The 23,696-nt window shown below is 36.9% G+C and overlaps 1 protein-coding gene across 1 annotated transcript in view; it reads right to left on the bottom strand.

Moving 5' to 3' along the window:
- TYR (tyrosinase) overlaps positions 1-23,696 on the bottom strand; it is a 73,925-nt gene that overhangs the window by 566 nt on the left and 49,663 nt on the right. Inside the window, exon 4 of the mRNA XM_040964228.1 lies at positions 5,162-5,343. Within this exon, the coding sequence (XP_040820162.1) occupies positions 5,162-5,343 (182 nt within the window). The remainder of the gene's footprint in view (positions 1-5,161; positions 5,344-23,696) is intronic.

The following is a 23,696-nucleotide window of genomic DNA, read 5'->3' as shown; positions in this document are numbered from 1 at the left end:
TAATTACCTACAGGACACTGCTGTATTATTAATGCTTCAGTCAGGGTCTTTGGGTTGTTGCACATTCACTGACTATATAATACTTGGAAATGTTTAGTAATCGTAGAATGCTCCCCAAGACTCCATGGCATTTGGGCAATCTCTGAATTCTTATAGGTCACAGTTTTAAATCTTAAAAACAGATTTTAGCTAAATAATGTAAGAAAGTAAGCAAAGAGATAAAACACCACTTGGTTAAAATGTAAATAGCACTTAAATTTTTAAAACAAAGAAAATGTTAGATAGGAATTTGCCCCCAAACGTGATTTTATTTTCCCAGAAAGTTGAAGAAATGGGGAATTATAAGACAACAGGAGTTATTACAACTAAAGATGTTATTCACTTAATGTGCATTGTGCTGGACTTGAAAGGTGGCTAAGAAGCTGAAGCCAGCTGTACTTCTTAATCTGTGCAAAATAGGGGAAGAGCACAAAAATGCTGGAGAAGAAAGCTAGAAAATGCAAGGAAAGAGACCTAGTCTTCAGACACTCAGTGCCTTGCATCTTGCTGTATTACAGTCTCAACAACTTTTCCACCTTTCCCATCAGTTAAATTTGCATATCTTCCTGGGTTATGTAAACCGATATCTTCCTTTTGATGTAGTCTGTGCACAGAGTTTCCATAATTTACACTTGAAGATGTCCTAAAGTTTTGAAAAATTAAGTATCTTCATAGAAGATTCTGGGATTACAGGTAAACAATATGTAACAAAAATGGAATCCAAAAGTCAAGGGAAAAAAGAAATATTAATTAAGCATCTTGGGAATAATAGCTAGCAGCATGAAATAAAATTTAAAATGAGAAACTCACTATTACCCATAAATATGATAACCTTCAGAAAGATTAAAGTGGAGATATTCTTTTTGCAATGAGAACTTGTTAAAAATACTTTTATATTGAAATCTAACATTAAAAAAGATAAAATAAAAATTTTTGGATTAACTGGAGAATGCAGTGCCAAAGTCCTAATTCTTACTTTTTGTTCCCCTGTCTCTGGGACCTGCCTTCTTGTCAGTTGTGGCTAAGACACATCTACAACCCTTAGAAATCATTAAGCATAATTTAGATAATACTGGCACTGTTTAGAAAGTCAGTAAGGCTTGCAAAAAGTTAACATTATTTATATAATGAAAACATCTATCTTTACATATTAATTTAAATCTTGAAGAATGAAATCCAACAGAGCAAAAATAAAAAGAATGAACATGTAAAAAGTATTTCTGTTAAACATGAAATTTACTGTTTTCAATAGTTAAAATCATTTTAAAAATTGGACAGTCTCTAGCTTAGATTGTTGTTGCTTTCTTAGCACAAAGTATAAAGCACAATACATTTATTTTTTTAAAACCTATTTACTTATTTAAAAGGAAAAACATGCATGTGTGTGTGTGCCAGAGAAAGAGGCATGCAGGTTATAGGCCAAGAACTCCATCTTGGCCTAAAATATGGGTGTCAGGCACCAAAATCATAAGGCCCCTCCCTTATGTTGTCCATCTGTTGTCTCCCAGGTGAAGCAAAAGGAAGCTGGATCAAAAGTGGAGCAACCAGGACTCACATGGCACTCTGTGAGGTGCTGGCATCACAAGCCACCCATTAACTTACTGTGCCACATGCCAGCCTCAATGCATAATGTATTTTAAACATCCAAAGATATGCAGGATACATAGAAGTTACATTCTTTATTATGAGAGATCCGCCTTAAATGCTTTCACAATTTTAAAGGGCTATTTCCATTTATTCAGATTTTTATTATTCAACTCCAGTCATTCCAAGTGCTCTCAGTGTTTACTGTCACTAAAGGATTCCCTGTTTTGAAACATTCTTATTTCCTAATGGCTTGAAATTAAAATTCAGACTTTCTTCTCAGCTTTTTAGTCTTGAATTATGACACTTCATCTTCTTACTGTTTTTTAGTCTCATTTTTTGTCAATTTTTAAAAATTTATTTTTATTACAAGGTCAGAAATACAGAGAGGAAGAGAGAAAGAGAGGAAGATCTTCCATCCAATGATTCACTCCACAAGTGAGCGCAAAGGCCAGTGCTGCACGGATCCAAAGCCAGGAACCAGGAATTTCCCCCATGTCTTCCACATGGGTGCAGGGTCCCAAGGTCTTGAGCCATCCTAGACTGTTTTCCTAGGCCACAAGCAGAGAGCTGAATGGGCAGTGGTGCTGCCGGGATTAGAACCGGTGCCCACATGGGATTCCAGCGAGTTAATGAGATGAAAAGAGAAAGGGAAAGAAAGTTCCTGATGACTGGCTTGCAATCCTAGATGACCTCAGCCACCAGGGCTGAACCAGGCTGAAGCCAGGAGCCATTTGTGGCAGTTTTGGCTGCTGAGACACAGGCAGGCCCCTCCCTTGGGATCTTGTCATTGCATTCCCATTGGCCTCTCTTCCTGTCATATTGCTAGCTTCTGAAATATAACTTCATGGGATGTTAGAGAGATTGGCACATTTCTAAGTAAGTCATTAGATAAGTACTTACTATCCTTTTCACTATTGTTTCTGTGAAGTTAGACTAATGTTTACTAGGATCTGTGGTATCTAGGACAGTGCTTTGTTTAACATAATTATTCAATAAACATATGCAAAAGAATAATACGTAAAGTAAATATATATTGACCCGGCATGATAGAATCCTTGATACTGTTTTTAAATATATATTTAAACTTAACCTGGGTATTGAACGTGACATTTTTCAAGGAAGTTTCATTTACACTCAAACTGATTTATTACTTTTAACTCATTCCAGGTACCATTTAATATATGGGACAGATTTGCAAGATAAAAATGATGTTGTGGAACTTGCAGCATAGATGGAAAGGGGACAGGTTCATTTGTATAAAAATTATAAAATTGGAATTAATTTGATTATAAAATTATTTCATATCTGACAATTTGACAAATGAAGAAATAAGATCAGTATTTTGATGTTGACAACAGCAAGTTCAAAAGCATGAGCCATGAGGATCTGACAAATTCTGGAAATAGAAACAGGGACTAAACTGCAAAATCTTACATGATGGGTCTTTTAAAGATAGTTAGCAATGTGCTGCTTTCTTTGTGTGCTGCGGCTTTTACAGAAGGGGAAATATGACATTTGAGAATTCCCCCTTTCTGATTTATAAAATGCTGCTCTTTCACTACTGCTCTGTCTTCTCAAAATGCTCATTCCCAGAGTCTCTAGATTAGGAAAAAAAAAGTTATCTTCTATGCAACTATTTTAGTACCTTTGCATAATGTAAAAGGTTTACTCAAACCTATATGTGCATAACTGATGGTTTGCCAAAGGGTTGACTGGTAAAATACAGGTTCCCCTGTTTGCTGTAAATATTAATTCTGCTATTTCACAGAGTAGATACTCAGGCTGTGATAATTTATGTTAAGTTTATGTCTTCTTGTCTATGAAAGGAAAAATAAATAATTGTACCTACTTCATACAGTAGTCATGAAGATTTAAGGAAATAATACAAAAAGCAGACCTGGTGGCTAGCGGCTAAAGTCCTATCTTTCACATTCCAGCATCCCATATGGGCATTGGTTGTAATCCTATTGGCCCTCCTTCCCATCCAGCTCCCTGCTTGTGACGTGGGAGGGCAGTTGAGGATGGCCCAAAGCCCTGGGACCCTGCACCCATGTGTGTGAGACCAGGTTTCCCTGGTTTCTGGCTTCAGATCAGCTCAGCTCTGGCCATTGTGGGACAAAAGATCTTCCTCCCTGTCTCTCTTCCTCTCTGTATATCTGACTTTCCAATAAAAATAATTCTTTAAGAAATTTTTTTAAATAAAAAATTCAGATAATACTTGTGAAAATGTTCCTGGCATATAAAAAGGCTATTCTGAAATCATAGAATTTCTCTCTCAATGTAATTTTCCATTGTCTGTGTGATTCAGATAGGAGAATCCAGGCTTCAATGAATACACCATGCACATTCTACCTCTACCTGTTGTTCTTGGTATTCTTTTCATTTAGAAAATTCTCTGTCCTTTTCTGTCTGCCACTTGCCCGCACACTCTTCTATGCCTTGCCTTATCCTTTGAGATTGGTCTATTCCGAAGTCATTGTTTTCTCCTTGGCACTCCGACAAGATTTTAAGATATTTTTTTTTTCATTGCACATAAACAGTCTGGTATTTTGTACATTCTTACATAATTGCCTCAATTCCATGTTGTATTTGGAGCTTCTTGTGATCTGGAACCATGTGCCACTCATTAATATGTTACTGGAGTTGACTACAAGTGGTAGAAAGTTCATAAATTTTGTTAATTTTGCTTTCCATAGGTTTTTATTTAGGTTTTAAAAAGTTATCAATGCCTCTAATTAAATGTCAATGCTTACTGAGTCCTCTAACCCTCTGTTGTTCTGTATTGGGTAGCTAATACTTGTGTATTAGAGTGAAAGCATTGTGTAAGGAGATGAGGAGGTTCTCCTGGAGTTCAGATCTGCCCCCTTCATACATTAGTGTTTGATCCTGGGAAAACTATTTAAATTCTCTTTGAATCTGCATCCTTCATTTTTTTTTCATGGTAAGAATATCTAGTATGTGGTTACATAACAAAGCATTTATTGAAACTGCATGTAGCAGGTATTTTGGGGGGGATTTCTGTCCTTCATTTGTATATAATCCCACATTAGAGGCCAGATTAAATACTAATTCTATCTAGTGTTTTACAGATTATCATAATCATAGTTATGGTACTTAACATTGTAATAGCTATAGTGATTGTCATCATTAATTAGGCTAAAACATTTTCACAAATATACCCCCCCCAAATTCCCAAATATTCTTTATGATTACTTTATGCTGTCTTGCTTTAGGTATTTTTCATATATCACTCTAAGGTCACATAGTAGTCAGGTGATAAAAACTTTGTTTCCAGTGCTGTTCCGATGATTGGCATGTACAAAATGTCCTGTATTGAATGGATAGAAATTTAAAAGTCCTGCCAATTTGTAACAAGTAGTAATTTGGTGATAAAACAAGGATTCTAATGCACTTTTCTGACTTAAAAATTAGAGGTTAATTTGTTAACTTTGACGAAACATAAGGTTTTATACTATCTCAAAAGAAGTTGGTCACATTATATTCAGCAATTCATCTGATAGAAATTGAATTTTACCTGAATCTTGTAAATAGCTGTATTCATAGCCCAGATCTCTAGAGGAGGTAAAGAAATCACCATTTCTATAGAGAGGTATAAAAGGAACCATATAAGACTCCCGGTTATGCCCAATTGGTGCGTTGGCTTCTGGGTAAACTTCTTGAAGTGGTTGATGCCTCCGGAGCCACTGTTCAAAAATACTGTAGAAAAAAAGTGATATTAACACTCAAAGTATTCTTATTGGAAGAGATGTCTTTAAATTCTTAACAAGGCTTTTATTAAAACTAAAAAACCTGGACATATACTAAATATGTTCCTCATACTCTGAAAATATTTTATAAAATTCCAGTTTGCACTGTCAAGCTCTGAAGAAACTCATTCATTTGAAAGGCATACTGAGAACAATTTTGAAAAAATAAGCATAATTTCTTAGGAGATGAATGAAGCTTACACAAAAGGCCTAGAATCTTCAAAATGCTATGTGTAAATACTGATAGTTAAGTCATCACTTTCAATAGATTTCCCAAGAAAGTCTAAGAAAAATCACATAAAGCTGAATTGGAAACAAATTTTGTATTGGGTCATTATTTGGTCATGGTAGTGTGCTGCGGTGTGGGGCAGAATCCAGTTATTTCAGCTTTTGTGATGTTTGATGAAGTATATTCATAATGTGCCTCATGAGACACAAACGCTCACCTCAAATGATAGAACTGAGGCTGCTACTTTGCTCGCTAGTTTTCCAGAAAGCAAGATGATGATGACATCATTCATGTACTACTAAATATTCATCCATGCCTTTTAGACAGGACATAGTGATACCAAGGAGCGAAGACCATGGAAACTACTCTAGTAGTGGGTAATGAGGATTACCAAACACCTAAAATGTGGATCCAGTAGGTTTTCAAATGTGGCACCTGTCTTTTCCCCTTTTCCACTTATCTCTGAACTTCCTTCTCCAGGATTTTGTGGGTTACTATGTATTGTCTTAACAATTCTTTTCTTGTTCAAATAAGGCAACATTGATCTGCATGGCATGCAAGTTCTGGGACAAGAGCTTAAAAACTAAGTGTTCAAAATGTACAGCAAGCATGGAGTAATAAATTGTAGAGCTTATAGTGGACAGTTAAAAGTTTAACAAAGAGAATTGGCTTTGTGCAAATATTAGACTGCATGACATTGAGGGAAAAATTAAGAACAGACATAATTTTAGGAATTTGTCTTTTATGTTTTGTTGTGACTTCAGTACTATTCTTTACATAATCCCATGATTTGTTTATTACGTATAATCTGGACAACAGAAATAGACAAAAGAAAATCACATATACTTACTGTACATTTGTTTTAACTCATTTTTGAAACATGCTTATATAACTTTCGCATTTTTTTTTAAACCAAGAAAGAAATTGTCTAACTGGCAATGTTCTCTAAAGTTTAGGTGGAGGCAAGAGTTTGTGTACCGGTTAAGATGTTATTTGGGTTGCTGCATCCAATATTGGAGTTCCTAGGTTCAAGTTCTTATTATATAGGTTGCTTTTATCTAATAGACATTCTTGGATATTATAGGTGATAGCACCAATGCTTGGGTTTCAGCTACCCATGTAGGAGACCCAGATTGAACTCCTACGTCCTGACTTTGTTCTGGACCATCCTTGATCACTGAAAGCATTTGGGGTGTGCACCAGCCAATGGGAATTGTGCATTTTCTGCCTTTCATAAAACAAATATGCAATTTCTAAACATTTTGTTATATCTTGTATTTTAAACTGGTGCATTTATTTTGAATGAGAAGATCTCCAGTAACCAATATCTTTTCATTTTGACTATTAAACTTTTAATGATTTGAGAGCAGATCAATATACAAAGTGCCACAAGGTAAAGGCTGGAGGCACATGTGTACCTTTTGTCAACTGAGAAAAATTAGTATTCAATTTGTAAATACTTTTGTTTCTACTAAGAAATTAAAATTCTTTACCAATAGAACAAGAACATCAAATTCTTAGACCAAAAATTTAATGGATGAAACCATTAATGTGTTCACTCACCCTACCAACCTTTCAAAATAAAGAATTAATCTTGATTAAATGCTTTGCCATTGACTTGTCTTCAGTTCATTTTGTAAAGCCATGTCTAGAATGACTCACATTGGAATACTTATGTTTAACTTAGATAAGCAAACTGATGTAGGGAAAAAATTCACCTATTAAAGATTTGTTTAAACTGCACCTAGACAGTTTTCTAGAAATCTGAACTACAAGGGAATTCGCAACAGAGGAATTAGGAAAAATCAAAGATGGCTATTGATGGAAACATGGTAGATGTATTTCACAGAAATACAGAACTTAGAGCTTCAGATCAGACGTGAAGACACTGGTCACTACCACATTTCCATTAAGGAAATATAAGACAAATTGTAAATCCGCAACTTTTCTTAGACCCAGTAGTGAACTGAGAACCGAGGGCAGTCAGCATCCCAGCTGGAGAGATAAGTACATCCTCAATGACACAGCTGGGATTTGCTTACAAGGCACAGAAGCAGCTGGATCCATAAAATGGCAGGCACTGTTTATGTATGTTTATGACTAGTTGGACAGAGACTGCACTAGGGGTGATCATGAGAAACTCCTGCAGGCTACAGTGTTAGGGGAATTGCCACATATGTTTGAGTTTATGCATATGCAGAAAAAAATCTCGTTTGACTCTATGAGGGAGAGGAAGAAAGGAATCATGTTGAAATTAGCATAGATGCTTCTCTATAACCCCAGAGGAAATGACTTTAACAGAGATTTATCCCAGCTGGTGAAAGGAATTTGGTGAGGCTAGCCCTTTTCAAGCTTCCTGTATAGCCTAAAGGGAAAGAGAGAGGGGGTCATGCTTGGAACTACTCTATTAGAAATGCTGCATCCAGGGAAGGGACCATGAGACAGTACAGGAGGAGGAAGGAAATGCCACAGCAGGTGAACACCTGTGACGCTTATAGCACCAAGATATTGGTCAGAAGAAGGCTGATTCAGAATATTTTACAAAACTTCTTAAGACTTTACCACCATGCCAACAGAGTTCCAGGGTAACAATAGTGGATTATACCCAAAAGTTACTGACACAACTGTCTCTAATGATGAGTGTATAGGAAAGAATTAAATCAAGATTGGACACAAAAAATAAACACTAGGAAATAAGAGGTTTCTGGCACGTGAGGCTACAGCAAACCTTAAATACAACCTAAATCCTTGAGACATCAGTATAAATCCCAATGTGAAACACATATTTACCTTGGTACCTATAACTTGATGAAACATGTTTGACTTGCAGTAAAAATTACAAGGCATGCCAAAAGGCAAGGAAAAAGAACAGACAAAGGAATCATAATCCAACTCACACATGGTTAGGATGTTAGAATTAGCATCAGACATGGAGTTCTAAAAACTTGTAATATGTGAAGAGCTCTAATGGAAAAAGTAAACAACATGCAAGAACAGATGGATAGTGTCAACAAAGAAATGTAAACTCTAAAACAGGAGAAATCAAACACTACATTGGTTAAAAAAAATGACTTTAATGGTCTTCCCAATTGACATGATACAGTTTAGGAAGGAATCAGCAAGCTTGGAGTTCAGCAGATCCTTCCCAACATGAAATGCAAAGAGCAAAGGAAGAATAAAACAATTGATGCAGGATAATTTCAAAGATGCAATGTATACATAATGAAATACCAGAAGAAAGAGTGGATATTGCATACTAAAGATTTTCTGATCAAAAGAACTATGGTTTCATGCAGAAATAATGGATTCTAAGACTGGGCAGTAAATACAAATGCATGTCAAAGAAAAACCATAGAGACAGAATTAAAAAGGTTTTTCAGATGTTAAATTAAAATCATGTAGAGTCTTTCCATAACCATATTTTCATTAATGGTTTGAAAACTGCTCACACACACACTTAAAATTGTTTGCTTAAGGGCCTGGCACAATGACTCAATTAGCTAATCCTTCCATTACAAGCACCAAGCATCCCATATGGGCATTTGTTTGTGTCTAAGCAGCTCCACTTTTCATCCAGCTTCCTGTTTCTGGCCTGGGAAATCAGTTGAGAATGCCCTAACGCATTGGGACCAATGTAGGACCCTGGAAGAAGCTCTTGGCTCTTGGTTTTGGATCAGATAAGTTCCTGCAATTGCAGCCATTTGGGGAGTGAACCAGTGGAAGAAAATCTTCCTTTCTGTCTCTCCTTCTCTCTGTAAATCTGCATTTCCAATAAAAAAAAAAAAACTAAATCTATCAAAAATTTAAGTAATAAAACAAAATGGTTTGCCTCAATGATACAACTTTATCATTCAATCCATTTTGTCAACTTTTTGAATACTGTACTAAACAGATGAGCACTGAAGCTCTTGCAGTTTCAGAAATAATAACAGTGATGACAACAGCAATATCACAAAGTTAGAGGTAGGTCAAGGTCATAGGAGTCAAGTGTAATTATTTTCCAATGCTTAAACAGTTTGAACCACAAAATAAAGTAGTATTGATATATAACCCAAAATATAAAATAAATATAGTTAGTCCCATTTATATAAATCTACTTATATATATATTTGTTATATGTTATATATTTTTTATATAGAATTATTTATCAAAGTAAATAAATTTAAGGAAATACACAGGTCTATGTACTATACAGAATAATTCCAAATAATCTAGCAGATATTCTACTAATGAGTAGTGGTATAAAAAATCCCTACTGATATCCAAACATTGCAGCGAAGATAATGGTGGAGTTATTAGCCACCGGGGAAACCCAACAACCAGACCATGTTTCACATCAAGAATGCCAAGTTGGTGATAGGCACCAGTGATTTGATGTGAAAGGCTTGTTGCTTTCCTGAGATGATCTTTTTCCAACAACATACAGTCCCAGTGTAACCATGAAGAAAATCTCAGATAGATAGATCCCAACTGAGGGACATTTCAAAATCTTAATAGTACTCCTTCAAACTGCCAAGGTCTCAGGAAAAAGAAGTAATTCTGAAAAACTGTGGCAGCCTAGAAGTGACTAAGGAAATAAGAAGATTAAATATATCACCCTGAATGAATTGATGGAATAGAAAAGTATACTGAGTATCTATTAAATAATCTGAATAAAGTGTGAACTTATGTTAACAGTAATGTTACCAATAGTTATTTATTGTGACAAATAGGTATAGAATATGTGTGAACACTATTCTCTCTACACAAAAGTTCCACAAGTAAAAACCTATTCTAAAATATTTTTTAAAAATATAAACAAGAAATCCTAAATCACTTGTGTTCTTAGGAATTTTTTTTATTATATCCTCGACTACTAACTTGACAAAAATATTATGTACGCATATGAAAAAGAGCACATTTTCATTCGTTTTTACCTAAATGGGTGAATATATTTTGAGTAACTATAATAAATGCCTGTACCAGGCATTGTTGGCATTCCCTGTCCCATGGTCCTTACATTAGAGAGGCGAATTCTCATCAGTAATTGTATAAATAATGTATAAATAATCTATAATTACAGAGTGGCAACTTCTGGGAAAGACAGCACCACAGTAACAGGATTGGAAGGGGAAGCCTCATCTAGTCTGAAGCCTCAGGAAGAATCTTTGATGGTGCATTTAAATCAAGAGCTGTGGAAAGAATATTTAGAGAGGTGATAGAAGACTGTTTCTGAATGATAGAGTAGAATTTTCAAGGGACCTTTGATGTAAAGTACAAAACAAAGTCTAGACGCCGAAAACATCTTTCTGGTTATGTAGAGCAAGGAGAAAATAGTTTCAGATGAAGCTGAAGGGGTAAAACCACCTTCAGCAATTCCATAGAATCCGTGTTAGAAATATTTGTGCGGCAGGAAGTCACTATATCTATGGTGGCTGCTGATAATTCAATGTTCTATGCTGAATTATTCTATAGACACATCATTGGGAAAAGGTTGGGGGACAAAAATCATGTATTGATAACCATGCCAAAGCACTAGCGTTGGGAGGCAGGTCCTAAGAACAAGCCATTAGGTCAAAGAGGGCTCTGCCCTCACAAATGGGTAAAGGAGGCTACAGAGGAGGGAGGGAGTTACTCCAGAAGTTGGCATTTTACTAGAGTGAGCCTGGCTGCTCTTGAAATCCTGCCCTCTTGGGCTCCTTTGCTTTTGTATCTTTCACCATGGGATAAAGCACTATAAAGCTCTCATAATCTAGGACTTCACACTCTCCCAAACTGTAAAAAACAAACAAACAAACAAAAAAACTCAGGATTTTTGCTTGTTTGCTTTTTACTCCATTTCATATGCTCTGCAATAACAACAAGAATGAATTAAGATAGACAAGCAGCTGATGCATGTGCAAATTATCGGAGTTAAAGAAGTCAGTCCTGGACTGGTGCCGTGGCATAGCAATTAAAGCTGCAACCTGCAGTGCCGGCAGCCCATGAGGGTGCTAGTTTGGATCTTAGCTGTTTCACTTCAAATTCAGCACCCTGCTGCAGCCCTGGGGAAGCAGCCGAGGATGGCTGAAGTCCTTGGGCCTCAGTATCCACCAAGGAGTCCTGGATGAATCTCCTGGCTTTGTACCAGCTTGGCTCCCGATGTTAGGATTGTTTGGGGATTACTCAGTGGATGAGAGATTTTTCACACCTTCTCTCCCCTTCTCTCTCCCATTTGCTCTGTAACTCTCACTTTCAAATTAATTAATTTTAAAAAGCAGCCCAGAAGAAATATGATATATGGACATTTAAACAGAACAAATGAAAGGTAGTCATGAAAGGTGCCATAGAAAATCTCCCAAGTTGTCATATGCCACCGGAGATTTTATTTTTCCCAGACATATATGAAGGAAACAGCATACAGTGAAGCAGTTATGCGATTCTAAATGCATTATATTTATTCTTTTCAGACAATTACATGGGGCTATTGATTAGTAAGTTGGATATTTGAGCCTGGATTTCAAGCCAAGATTTTCTTAGAAGCATAAATTGAGAAACCATCAACCTGTGTATCATAATGGAAGCTTCAAAAGTAGTGAGAAAATGAAGATAGGACAACTTGGGATCACTTTTCTCTGATTTCATCTTTATGAAAGACCAGGAGAAAAGATGAAGTTAAAATAATATTGTTTTTGAGAACCACAGCCTGAGAGGTTTGTGGCCAATAAAATTCTCGGCACTCAAGATTTGTTGAATAATAAGAAGGCAATTTTTTTCTATCCTTCCTATTCTGTATTGTTTCTTCTTCTAGCTTTTCTCTTGGCTTATATACTGCTTTAGTTAAGCCTCAGTTTTCAATAGTAATAAATAATTTTACTTACATTTAATCTGTGACATCTCTCTAAAAGTTAGTATATCCATTTATTTAGTGGGGAATGTTACAAACTAATATTGTTACGAAAACAAAAGTGAAATAGGAAGGTTAAAGTTGAGTAGTAATACTTGCAGATAAAAAGACAATATTGATAAAATAGTTCTAAATTTTCAAAAGCCATAATTTATGTTTGTTTCCTCTAAAATCTTTGGTTTGCCATGAAAAATCTTAATCTGATGGGTACAGCTAGTTAGTAGTGCAACCAGGGTTAACATGGAGTGATAGGATCTTCTGCCCTCTCTTCTATGTGCTTAGAAGGGATGGTGGGAGAGTTTCTGCAGCTGCAAGCACATGTATATTTCTACTGCAGTTGGCTGTCCAGATTCTATGTCTTTAAGGTCATAGATTGCATTTTGTGATGTAAGAGATAGACAGCTATTTTCTTTTAATACCTGAAGAGTTCTGGTGTTCTGATGACTTCGTGAGGCACACAGTTTATACTCAGACAGAATCTATGCAACATAATCAGGGAAGTGACAAATACTAGAAAAGACATAACATGCAATCATAATGGATAAATAGAATACAGAAAAGAGGATATTGATCAAATTGGTAAGGGGATCCAGCTGGGCCCAGCTCTCGCTGATGTACATATGTTTATTTTTCTGATGTGCCATATTTCGCTATTGGTGTTTTTGTTCTTTCCTTTCTTTCACTGCCTAAGTGGACTCAATGCTTCTGCTTCTATTTGACCAGATTCACAATCCCCTGGTATATTTTTTCCCTCCCTCCCTCCTTCCCTCCCTTCCTCCTTCCTTGCTTCCTTCCTGTGAGAAGGCAAATTCCAACTCTGCCAGAGGCATTGCTTGTTTCAAAGCATGTACAGCCATATCAGGGCTACCAACTTGCTGAAGAATCACATCTTTGACTTTTTTTCCTCAGCGTTTAGAAGCATACAGTAGATGTTTGACAAGCATAGGCTAGTTAGCACTGCCTTCTGGATCTCATGTGATAACCCAGAAAGATAAGTTAACAGTAAAGCCTTTTCTGCACCACAACACTGTAGTCTAGGTGGCTATGTAAGCCTGAGCAAATGGAAAGGGCAAATATTTTATTCACACTGCTAAAGTTAAGGATCTATTTCTCAACTGGAAAGTTGGTGCAGGTCTAGGGTTCTAGTGCAGATTTCCATGACATCTGCAACTTTACCCAGCTGGCAGAGAAAGAGCTGGAGCACAGGTTTTCTATTTCATATTTAATGTGTTTCCACTAACATGCAAGAAGTTAGTAATTAGAAATTAGAGCATAACGGTGGACAAAGCTGTATTGTTTTGATCCCTTTGCCAGTAGCCTTCTAAGAGCTACACAGGGAAGCAGCAAGTAGGCAGCTTCTGTCATTTCCCCTTTTTTGGATCTGGGCATATTTTTGCAGAGGAGGACTGAATCCAGAAACATAAAAATCCCAGTCCTGAAAATCTAATGCCATGTGATTTTTCATGTTGGAATTTAAAGTATTTTGTATTTGCCTCTATCCATGAAGACTAACAGGCCAGCATGGACTTATTGGGTAAAAAAAAAAAAAAAAAAAAAAAGTGGGTCAAAGACAATGACCTTGACATTGGATTGTGAATTCAGTTCTTGGCCTATCCACGACCACCTGGCAATATCCCATTGAAGGAGGCTAGTGAGTGCCTGTGAAGCAATTTGAAAGGAATGTTTCAATACATCTCACATGCACAGCCAGCTAACCAGTGTGAAGGGAATTACATGCATCCTGTTGTGACCCTTGGATTCCTGTGGATGAACCGGCAAGAAGGCAAGGTCCTACTTTAGAAAAATACAAAGGTTTTGCTTTGGCCCTGGGATTTGAGATCAAGAAAAGGAGCAAAAAATATAAAGCTTCTTAAGAAGTATGGTTGAAAATTTCTAGCATTGATTTTGTGAGGAGCAAGGGGATAATACTTGAAAGTCTTATTTTAAATATGAGTAAATCGTGGACAATAACCAAATTCAAAGAAGAGCGGGATATGTTTGAGGTTAGAGGTGCACTGTTCTTAGGGAAGTATCTGACAGTGAGTATCCAGCCTTGGTTCCTTATGGCCACTCTTCTCGCACACAGCAAAATCAGTACTAGAACTTAATATAAGAAACTGGTTTTAATTTTCTTTTAGAAAAGAATATTTACATTTAAGTTATATAACAGAAGTTTGATATTTAAGTGCTCCAGGAATTCTGTTATACCACAAATAGGATGATGATGTCTTAATTTCAAAAGGCAACGATTTGTATTCTTATTTTTTAAAACAAATATGTTAACAAAGAATGAATAAATTATAGACATTATCCTCCTGGATTCTGGAACAAAGTATTCGAGTTCAAACTCTGTGATATTTAATTGCTCTGAAGTTTCTTAATTTATTTGTGTAGCAGATTCCTTTACTGCAAAACAGATTATAATATGTTAGAAGTTGAATTGTATCCTTCCAACATTCATGTCGAAATTCTTACTTCTAGTCCTAGAATTACTGCATTTTAAAGACATGATCTTAAGAAGTACATAAAACAACTATACTTTAGTAATGATATAGAGGAACTAGGTGGAGGGGGGATTGGGGCTGGTGTAAGGGAAATACCAGGAGTCTATGGCACTACATCATAAAATGATAATAATAAAAAAAGAAGCACATAAAACAAGATCATAAATGTCAACCATAGTCCAATGCACTGATGTTCTTAGAAGATGAATTTTGGGCTTCAGTAGGGATGGCTACGGAAGACCATGTGAAGATACAGGAAGATCATTGTTAACTATAGAACAAAGGTCCTTAGGAAGTCCAACCATGTGGATATCATGATCTCAGACTTCTAGCCTCCAGCGTTGTTAGACAATCAACTTCTGTTGTTTAAAACCACCCAACCTGTGATACTGTTATAGTAGCTAAGAAGTCATTCATATTTCCATGAAGGGATTATTAGTCACCTGAATTGAATTATTGGGTGTAAAATCATTTAGAATAATGTGTAGCATATATTTACTATTATGATTATTAATATTTGTTATTATTATATAATAATATAATATATTATTTTTTAGTTTTTCTTTTTAGTTTTCTCTAGGCTTTTTATTTCTACTCCATCCTTTGCTCCTTCAAAGTTGTAAAATTCTAGTGCTTATTGCCTTTGATTTTTACATATATCATGCTGTATTGCAATTATTTGATTTTATGCCACGCTCTTACTAGACAGTGAATTCACTGAGAACATCAATGTTGTTTTCTTCATCACTGAATATCCCATCACGGAGCATGCACAATAACAATAGGTATGTAGAATTTATGGCAACTGATTATTTTTTCCTGAGAGGACTATATTTTTTGAAGCATTTATTGATCTTTATTGGAAAGGTGGATTCACAGAGAGTAGGACAGAAAAATCTTCCATCTGCTGGTGCTCTCCATAAATGGCTGCAGTGACTGAAACTGAGCCAAGATGAAAGACAGGAGCCAGCAACATCTGGATTTCCCATGTAGGTTCAGGGAGCCAATGCTTTGGTCCATCCTCCGTTGTTTTTCCAAGCTATAAAAAGTGTGTCCAATGCATGTGGGACAGCCAAGACATGAACTAGTACCCAAATGGGATACAGTTGCTTGCAGGAGAGATTAGCCAATTGAGCCATGTGCCAGTCCCAAGAGGACCCACATTTTAAAAATAGATTTATTGGGCCTGGCATGGTGGCCTAGCGGTCTAAGTCCTCACCTTGATTGCACCAGGATCCCATATGGGCGCCAGTTCTAATCTCGGCAGCTCCACTTTCCATCCAACTCCCTGCTTGTGGCCTGGGAAAGCAGTCGAGGACGGCCCAAAACCTTGGGAGCCTGCGCCTGCTTGTGGGAGACCTCGAGGGAGTACCTGGCTCCTGGCTTTGGATCGGTGCAGCACTGGTCATTGCGATCACTTGGGGAGTGAATGAATCATCAGATGGAAAATCTTTCTCTCTATCTCTCCTCCACTCTGTATATCTGACTTTGTAATAAAAACAAATAAATCTTAAAAAAAATAGATTTATTATTGAATTTTATTCAAAAAGTAGAGCTACTGAGAGGACAGATAAAGAGATTTTTCCATCATTTAGTTCACTCGTCAAATGGCTGCAGTGGCTGGAACTGAGCAGATCCAAAATCAGGTTCAGGAGCTTCCTCGGAGTCTCCCACATGAATGCAAGGGCTCGAGGAGTTGAGTCATCCTCCCAGGGCATAAGTAGGGAGCTGAGTTAGAAATAGAGAAGCCAGGACTTGAACAGATACCCAGATGGGATGCCAGAACTGCAAGTGGAAGCACAGACCACTACCTTGTGGTACCACTCCTCCCTCCACTGTATACAAATTCTTGGAGAAGATCAATAAATCTTTTAAGAATCACTCATTGCCACTGATCCACATCAGTTACTCTAGTGCCTAGCATATGGTAAGAATGGAGCCTCATATGAAATATGAAGCTAAATGAGGAGCTGACCATGTCTTTCAAGGAAGTGAAATCTGTGGACTGTATAGTGTGAATGCCACTATCTAAGCAGGGCCCCCCACAAGTCTTTAAGAACAGTAAAAGAAAATATAGCATCCAGTTGGACAGAGATAAGTATTAGGTAAACTGGTTCTTACATAATGCTCTCACTTACATGTGGTAAAATAAATATCAGGTATCTGGGGAAAGTAATTGAAGAGAAATAGACAATTTGGGAAGAGTAAAACACAAGCATGGAACACCAGAAGTATATATTTAGTATTGTGCAAGTCATTCAGAAGAACTAAAAGGAAGGATCTGTGTGGTTTATTCCAGATAAAAAAGAGGGTTGTATAGAAGATGATGCAACTGAATACTATCTGAAACCTAGGAGAAGCCATTGGAACATTTTAATCAATAGAATGACCTAATGATATCTAATTAATGTATAATGGAATGAGCCGAAAGCTGCGAAAGCTGAGTTTGGAGGCTCAACTGGAATAACTAGTTAATGGGTGCACAGCATGCTTATATTGAGACCGTAGGAGAATCTAGGAGCATCCATGTTGTTCTGCAACAACAGCATTCCAATCATTCTGCATCTTCATACTACTGGCAAATGATAGCATGCATGATCGGATGGGATGGGAATTTTCACTGATAAACAATCTTCTCTCAGGATGGTTACACTTTAAGACATAAATTTTCAGAGATGAGAATGTTCAGACAAAACACCTGTGAAAGAGCAATGAGCTCCTGGAACTGGCCTCAACTAAATATAATTTCAAGTTTTCTAATCTGTGAATTCTCAATTTTGTGGAAGAAAGAGAAAATATACTTTTGAGTATTAGGTAAAAGAATGTATCAGTAAAGCAACTTAAGCTAATGAAAAGACTTGATGGAATTTATTATAAGAACTAGCAAAAAATAAAAATAAGATAACATTTTGCAATTTATTAGTAAGAGAAATAGTAGGAAATAGTCTCAAGTCTTTTAAAATATTGATCTCCACAGCATCAAGTACTTCCAGTTCTGATTTGCAAACACACATGCACACATGATCTGAACCTAATTTTTCTAATTTAATCAGGAAAAGGGAAGGAACATTGGGACAGAACTTCTGAGTGGAAAATATGAAATTTTGTATTACAATTAGGATATAGAGAGCTATCTGTTTGTTGGAATACTCACAAACCTGGAAGTGTGCCTCCAATGCACAGTTGATAGTTGATGAATATCTGTGAATAACTCCCTAGAGAGATATCAAAGTCTGTCTCCTGAGAAGGAGAAAAATGGGTTGTTTCTTCAAAACATGTATTCAGTAAATAGTTTCTTCAGCATCAGTGTCAATGGCCAATTACACACAGTATAAATGATATAGTGAGCAATAAAAAGACAGGGTTCCCACATTAAGGAGGGAAAATAACTCACTCCTGTTTATAGATCTTTGTATCTTTTATTCTTTCTGTCTTTATATTTTTCGTCAATGTCCAATAGCCTGTATCCCATGTGAAAAGGTTATTTAAGTGCGGGAAAGCAATCTTCACTCATGGCAATGATAGCTGTAAAGGTTTAAGCTGGCATTAGCATAGATATGCATCCACGTATTGAAATTCTTGTTGTGAATATCTGACAATTCTATCTGATTTCTAGAATCTCACAGAAATGAGAATAGCATACTAGGAACTAGCACCACACTCATAGACTACAAGCATCCATAGCTGCTGTTAAAAATTAAAATAAAAAATGTCAGACAGGAAAATAGTGAAAAGCAAATCTTCATCTCCTGGCTCACTTCACATGTGCCCACAGTAGCATCAGCTCCCCCATGGGCACTCAGTCCCTGTCTCCCAGGGAGGGTAGGAGCTCAGTCACTTGATCACTCATGACCACCTCCTGGGTCTCAGCAGGCATTGAGGTCAGGCATAGTTGTGCAGTTGAGCCCAAGTGCTTTGATATTCGATGTGGGCATCTTAACCACTAGTCCCAATACAACCTCACTCTCAACCATCAATGTGACATTAATAGCATCACTTCTTTCCTCTAGGTGTGTCAGGTTCACCTGCTGCTATGAAATAAACTCTAACACTTCAGGCTGCACAAAGAATTTTATGAGACTCCAGAGAAATTAAGAAATTATTTCTTTGCTTAGTGGCATGCATCACAACCTAAAGTTCCTTGAATTCACAGATACAGCACAAGAAACTACAATTCAACCAATCAATTTTACCTAATTTGAGTTAGGATATGTTTTGCTTCCCTGAGGGCTGTATGAGTTTCTGTTAATAAAAGCCTCTAATATTCTCATTCATCATCTTGGATTTTTAATGGAACATCATCCATAACTATACATGGGCAGTATATGGCCTAGTTTCCACCTCTGTCTTATAATATAAAGTAAGAAAAATAAATAGAATATTTGAATTACAGGTATTAGAATAGAGAAGAAAGTGGTAGATGAGGGCCCTGGTTGCATGGCCTAGCAGCTAAAGTCCTCGCCTTGAACGTGCCAGGATCCCATATGGGCGCCGGTTCTAATCCCGGCAGCTCCACTTCCCATCCAGCTCCCTGCTTGTGGCCTGGGAAAGCAGTCGAGGATGGCCCAGAGCATTGGGACCATGCACCCGCATGGGAGACCTGGAAGAGGTTCCTGGTTCCCAGCTTTGATTTGGCGCAGCACCGGCCGTTGCGCTCACTTGGGGAGTGAATCATCGGACGAAAGATTTTCCTCTCTGTCTCTCCTCTCTGTATATCCACCTTTCCAATAAAAATAAATAAAATCTTTTAAAAAAATAAAAAAAGAAAGTGGTAGATGAGAAAAAATGGTAAAATATTACGGATTTCAGTATAAGGTATATGGAATTATTACATGTCATGCAAGTTAATGTAGTTATTTAATATTGGATATGATGTGGGAAAAATACAGTGCATGGAAAGACCTAGATGGAAGCATTGCATAATATGGATGTTTTTAGGGATAGGAGATGACATTACAGGGAAGGGACCTAATGCACATAATATGGATAAATAGGTAAGGCCTATAGAAAAGTAGGAAAAGTCACAGATGTTTGGTAGATAATATAAAAAGACAAATCAGGTCACAAGTTTCTAGAACACCAGTAGTACTGTCTGCAGGAGGGAAATCCTCTCTGAGTTCTAATGTTTCTTCCCAATGAAAAGCAGATATTCATGCTGAGGAGTATAATGTACAATGGAAACATACAGAAGAAAATGTGCAAACACTGTGTAGTAATAATGGCAATATCATTGGAAATTCAGATGAGAAAAAATGTGTTATATTGCAGCCTAATGAAGATAATATGAAGCATTCTTCAGAAATAGATTCAATTAGAGTTGACAACCTGATATCTTAATTACAGTTAAGGAATTCTTAAGGAGCCCAAGGATAAATAGATCAAAGGACTGAAAAGTGATAATTTTCTGTAGATTTTGCTCTAAAGTAGTGGCTAGATCTTGACTCATGCTTTTTTTCTCTATAACCCTCATCTTATATACTTCCTCTAGCACAGTTTTTCTTTTTTTTTTAAGATTTATTTTATTTTTATTGGAAAGGTGGATATACAGAGAGAGGAGAGACAGAGAGGAAGATCTTCCATCCTATGATTCACTCCCCAGGGGACCGCAACGGCTGGAGCTGAGACAATCCGAAGCCAGGAGTCTCTTCCAGGTCTCCCACGCGGGTGCAGGGTCCCAAAGCTTTGGGCTGTCCTCGACTGCTTTCCCAGGCCACAGGCGGGGAGCTGGTTGGGAAGCAGGGCTGCCGGGATTAGAACCAGCACCCATATGGGATCCCGGGCGTGCTAGACGAGGACCTTAACCACTGTGCCATCGCGCCGGACCCTAGCATTATTTCTAAACCCCTTTCCTCACAGCCTCTATTCCAACTGAAAAAATTACAAATTAAGTTATTCCTTTTAAAGGCTAGTGAATATCATTCAGTCTGAAGTTAAAAATAAAAATCACCGCTTTGGGTTTGGTGTAGTTGCCTAGCGGTCTAAGTCCTCAGCTTGGATGCACTGGGGTCCCATATGGGTACCGGTTTTAATCCTGGTAGCCCTACTTCCCATCCAGCTCACGCTTGTGGCCTGGGAAAGCAGTCAAGGACAGTCCGAAGCCTTGAGTCCCTGTAACAGCGTGGCAGACCCAGAAGAGGCTCCTGGCTTCTGGCTTCAGATCAGAGCAACTCCGGCTGTTGTGGCCAGTTGGAGAGTGAATCATTGGGTGGAAGATCTTCCTCTCCTCTTCTCTGTATATTTGACTTTCCAAAAAAAATAAATCTTTTTTACAAATCACCATTTATAGGTAAAGAAGAAACCCATCATTCTGTTTGCTTTGAATCTTTACTCTTTGAAGTGAGATAACACCCAGGAAGCGATTCCTATTTCATATGCTAAGGAGTGGTCTGGGAAAGGAAATTCTTGAAAACCATAGATATAAGAAGACCAAAGGAGTTAGCACAGCACATCTCAAGGATTGGGTTTATAACCTGAAGGCATGTAATGACAGTGGTCATTTGAAATTTCTGTAAATGATCTAAGTTAGGATCTATTTTCAAAAATGATTAGTAGTATTCAGAAAATCAAAGAGTCTAATTAAGGGAAAATATAACCTTTTGAAATATATTCCCACCCACACCAAGTGTCACAACCTGAAGGAATGGCTTAGACATAGCAACAATGTTTTCAAGCTAGTACCAGGCGAGGGCATGTGGAAAGTTTCTGGACTTGCCCCAAGTATCATGAATAGGGGGAGATTAGTGTGTCATCCTGGTTTGAAGTATGGTGTGGTAAGGGCATTCGGGCTATATGATGTACCCTCTTTTGACTTTGACTAACTCAGTTTCACATAACTTGACAATTTGTTCTTGGATTCTGTTTCTTCTAACTTTTCATGTGGAAGAAAAATGCACTCACTCTATTAGACACTTATTTTTCATATTTTGTGTTATTTCCTAATATTTTCTAGACAGAACCAGTGTGGAGTGAGATCTTTTGTTCAGGGACCAATGGCTGACTGAATTTGCAGTTTGGGGGTATTCTGCCCATTTGACATCCCTTTCTTTGCTATAGAAGTTCAAAAACACAACCTTCTTGAGTAAATGGACTACAAAGAGCTAGGAAGAATGCTAATATAGTTGTTATATTTTTTAAACAACTTGATAGAGTTTTATTTCAGTAAGAAAAGAGATCTGTGTAGAGGAATCGGAAGAATGCTCTAAGCCAGGCATTTTCTGTCTAGAATTCAGTTTTGTACATCTGTCATTACACATGTTGTAATCTAGACCTTCTCATAGTAGATATGACTAGTTCTCAAACTGTTGAGATACTAGGGTTGGATTTTGCTTTATGTTCAGAGTCTGTGAGCTTGCACATACATGTTTTTAAAATTTATCCATTGATTTATACAGAAGACTTGGGAAATATATTCATAGCAGAATATATATAATCTCAGATATGGTTTAGAAAATGAGTGAAGCAGACAATGAGTAGATTTCATTAAGTATCTCAACCTGCAGTTGAAAATATGGCCATTTTATCAAAAATAGTAAACTGTGCTGTTTATAACACTGACAAATGTACACTTGTGTTTTAGTGCAAAATCCTAGCAGATTACTATGACTGATCTCACAACACTTTTTTGTTGTTGTTCTTTTAAAATTCGTTTTCAGGGTATGACATTATGGAAATATGGTACATTCTGATTGTTAAGGTGAAAATGAAAATCTTTTCAAACAGCTTTTATCTAAACATAGGTAAGAAAAGGTGACTCTAAAAATTTTATGATTAGGGATTATGACGCCTGATAGCTTTAATGCACTGAAGAATAGAAATTATGTCTTAATACTAGCCATTTATATAAAAATGGGGCAAATGCAAAAAAAAATCGCTTCTGTCCTACAAGCCTAATAGATATAATAACTTTCATTGGAGCTAAAAACTCCCATCTATATGCCAACATCTGAAAAATGTGCAAAATGAGAAAAAGTGAGTGAAGTTGAAAATGCTGCTGATTCAGTGTGAAAAAGGAAGATTTTTAATGTTAAATTAGCAACAATTGAAAATTTCATTGTTACCTGCTCTGGCACCTATTATGTCCATCAGAGAATGTGTGGGAAAATGTCTATGAAATGATGAATAGGACATAAGATAGATAAAGAAAAAAGAAGCAAAAGCAATTCATGCAGTTCAAACTTGATGATGCATAGACAGAAGAAAATAGTCCTTCACTGGGAACAGAGACAGAGGCACTGTTGTGCTTTGTTGGTTTCTGGGAATATTGAGCAATATGGTTTTCCTCCTCAGGAATATTTATCTTGTTACTATTACCTAGAAGTATCAAACCTATCACCGGAAAGTAATTTTTATCATTTAATCAAATATCAATTTTTAAAGCAGGATAAGGAATTGTCACCCACTCAGCTCATGAATTAAATTCCTGCTTTAACGTGTGCCATCATTGTTTGTATTTTGATGCATACCTGGATCGTGTTGGCTCTGACCATGATATTTCTGCCAGCAATAGCACTTAAGGAACATGAGATAGTGCCTTTATTAATATAATTTCACTTACTATTGCTTCTGACTAATGAACTCCTTTTGTAGTAAAATGTGCTACTTACTGTGGATCTAACTGATTAAATCATGTGCTCTGTAACACAGGTGCAGGTTTGTGTGCTGATGCTGAGCAGTGCAAATCTGTCCTGTGCCCGAAATTCAGCCAT

The sequence above is a fragment of the Ochotona curzoniae genome, unplaced genomic scaffold (assembly GCF_017591425.1).
Source record: "Ochotona curzoniae isolate NIBS_2020 unplaced genomic scaffold, NIBS_Ocur_1.0 scaffold_3223, whole genome shotgun sequence".
Taxonomy (NCBI): Eukaryota; Metazoa; Chordata; class Mammalia; order Lagomorpha; family Ochotonidae; genus Ochotona; species Ochotona curzoniae.
The sequence above is the reverse complement of the archived record's forward strand: the minus strand, read 5'-3'. Positions and strand labels throughout refer to the sequence as shown.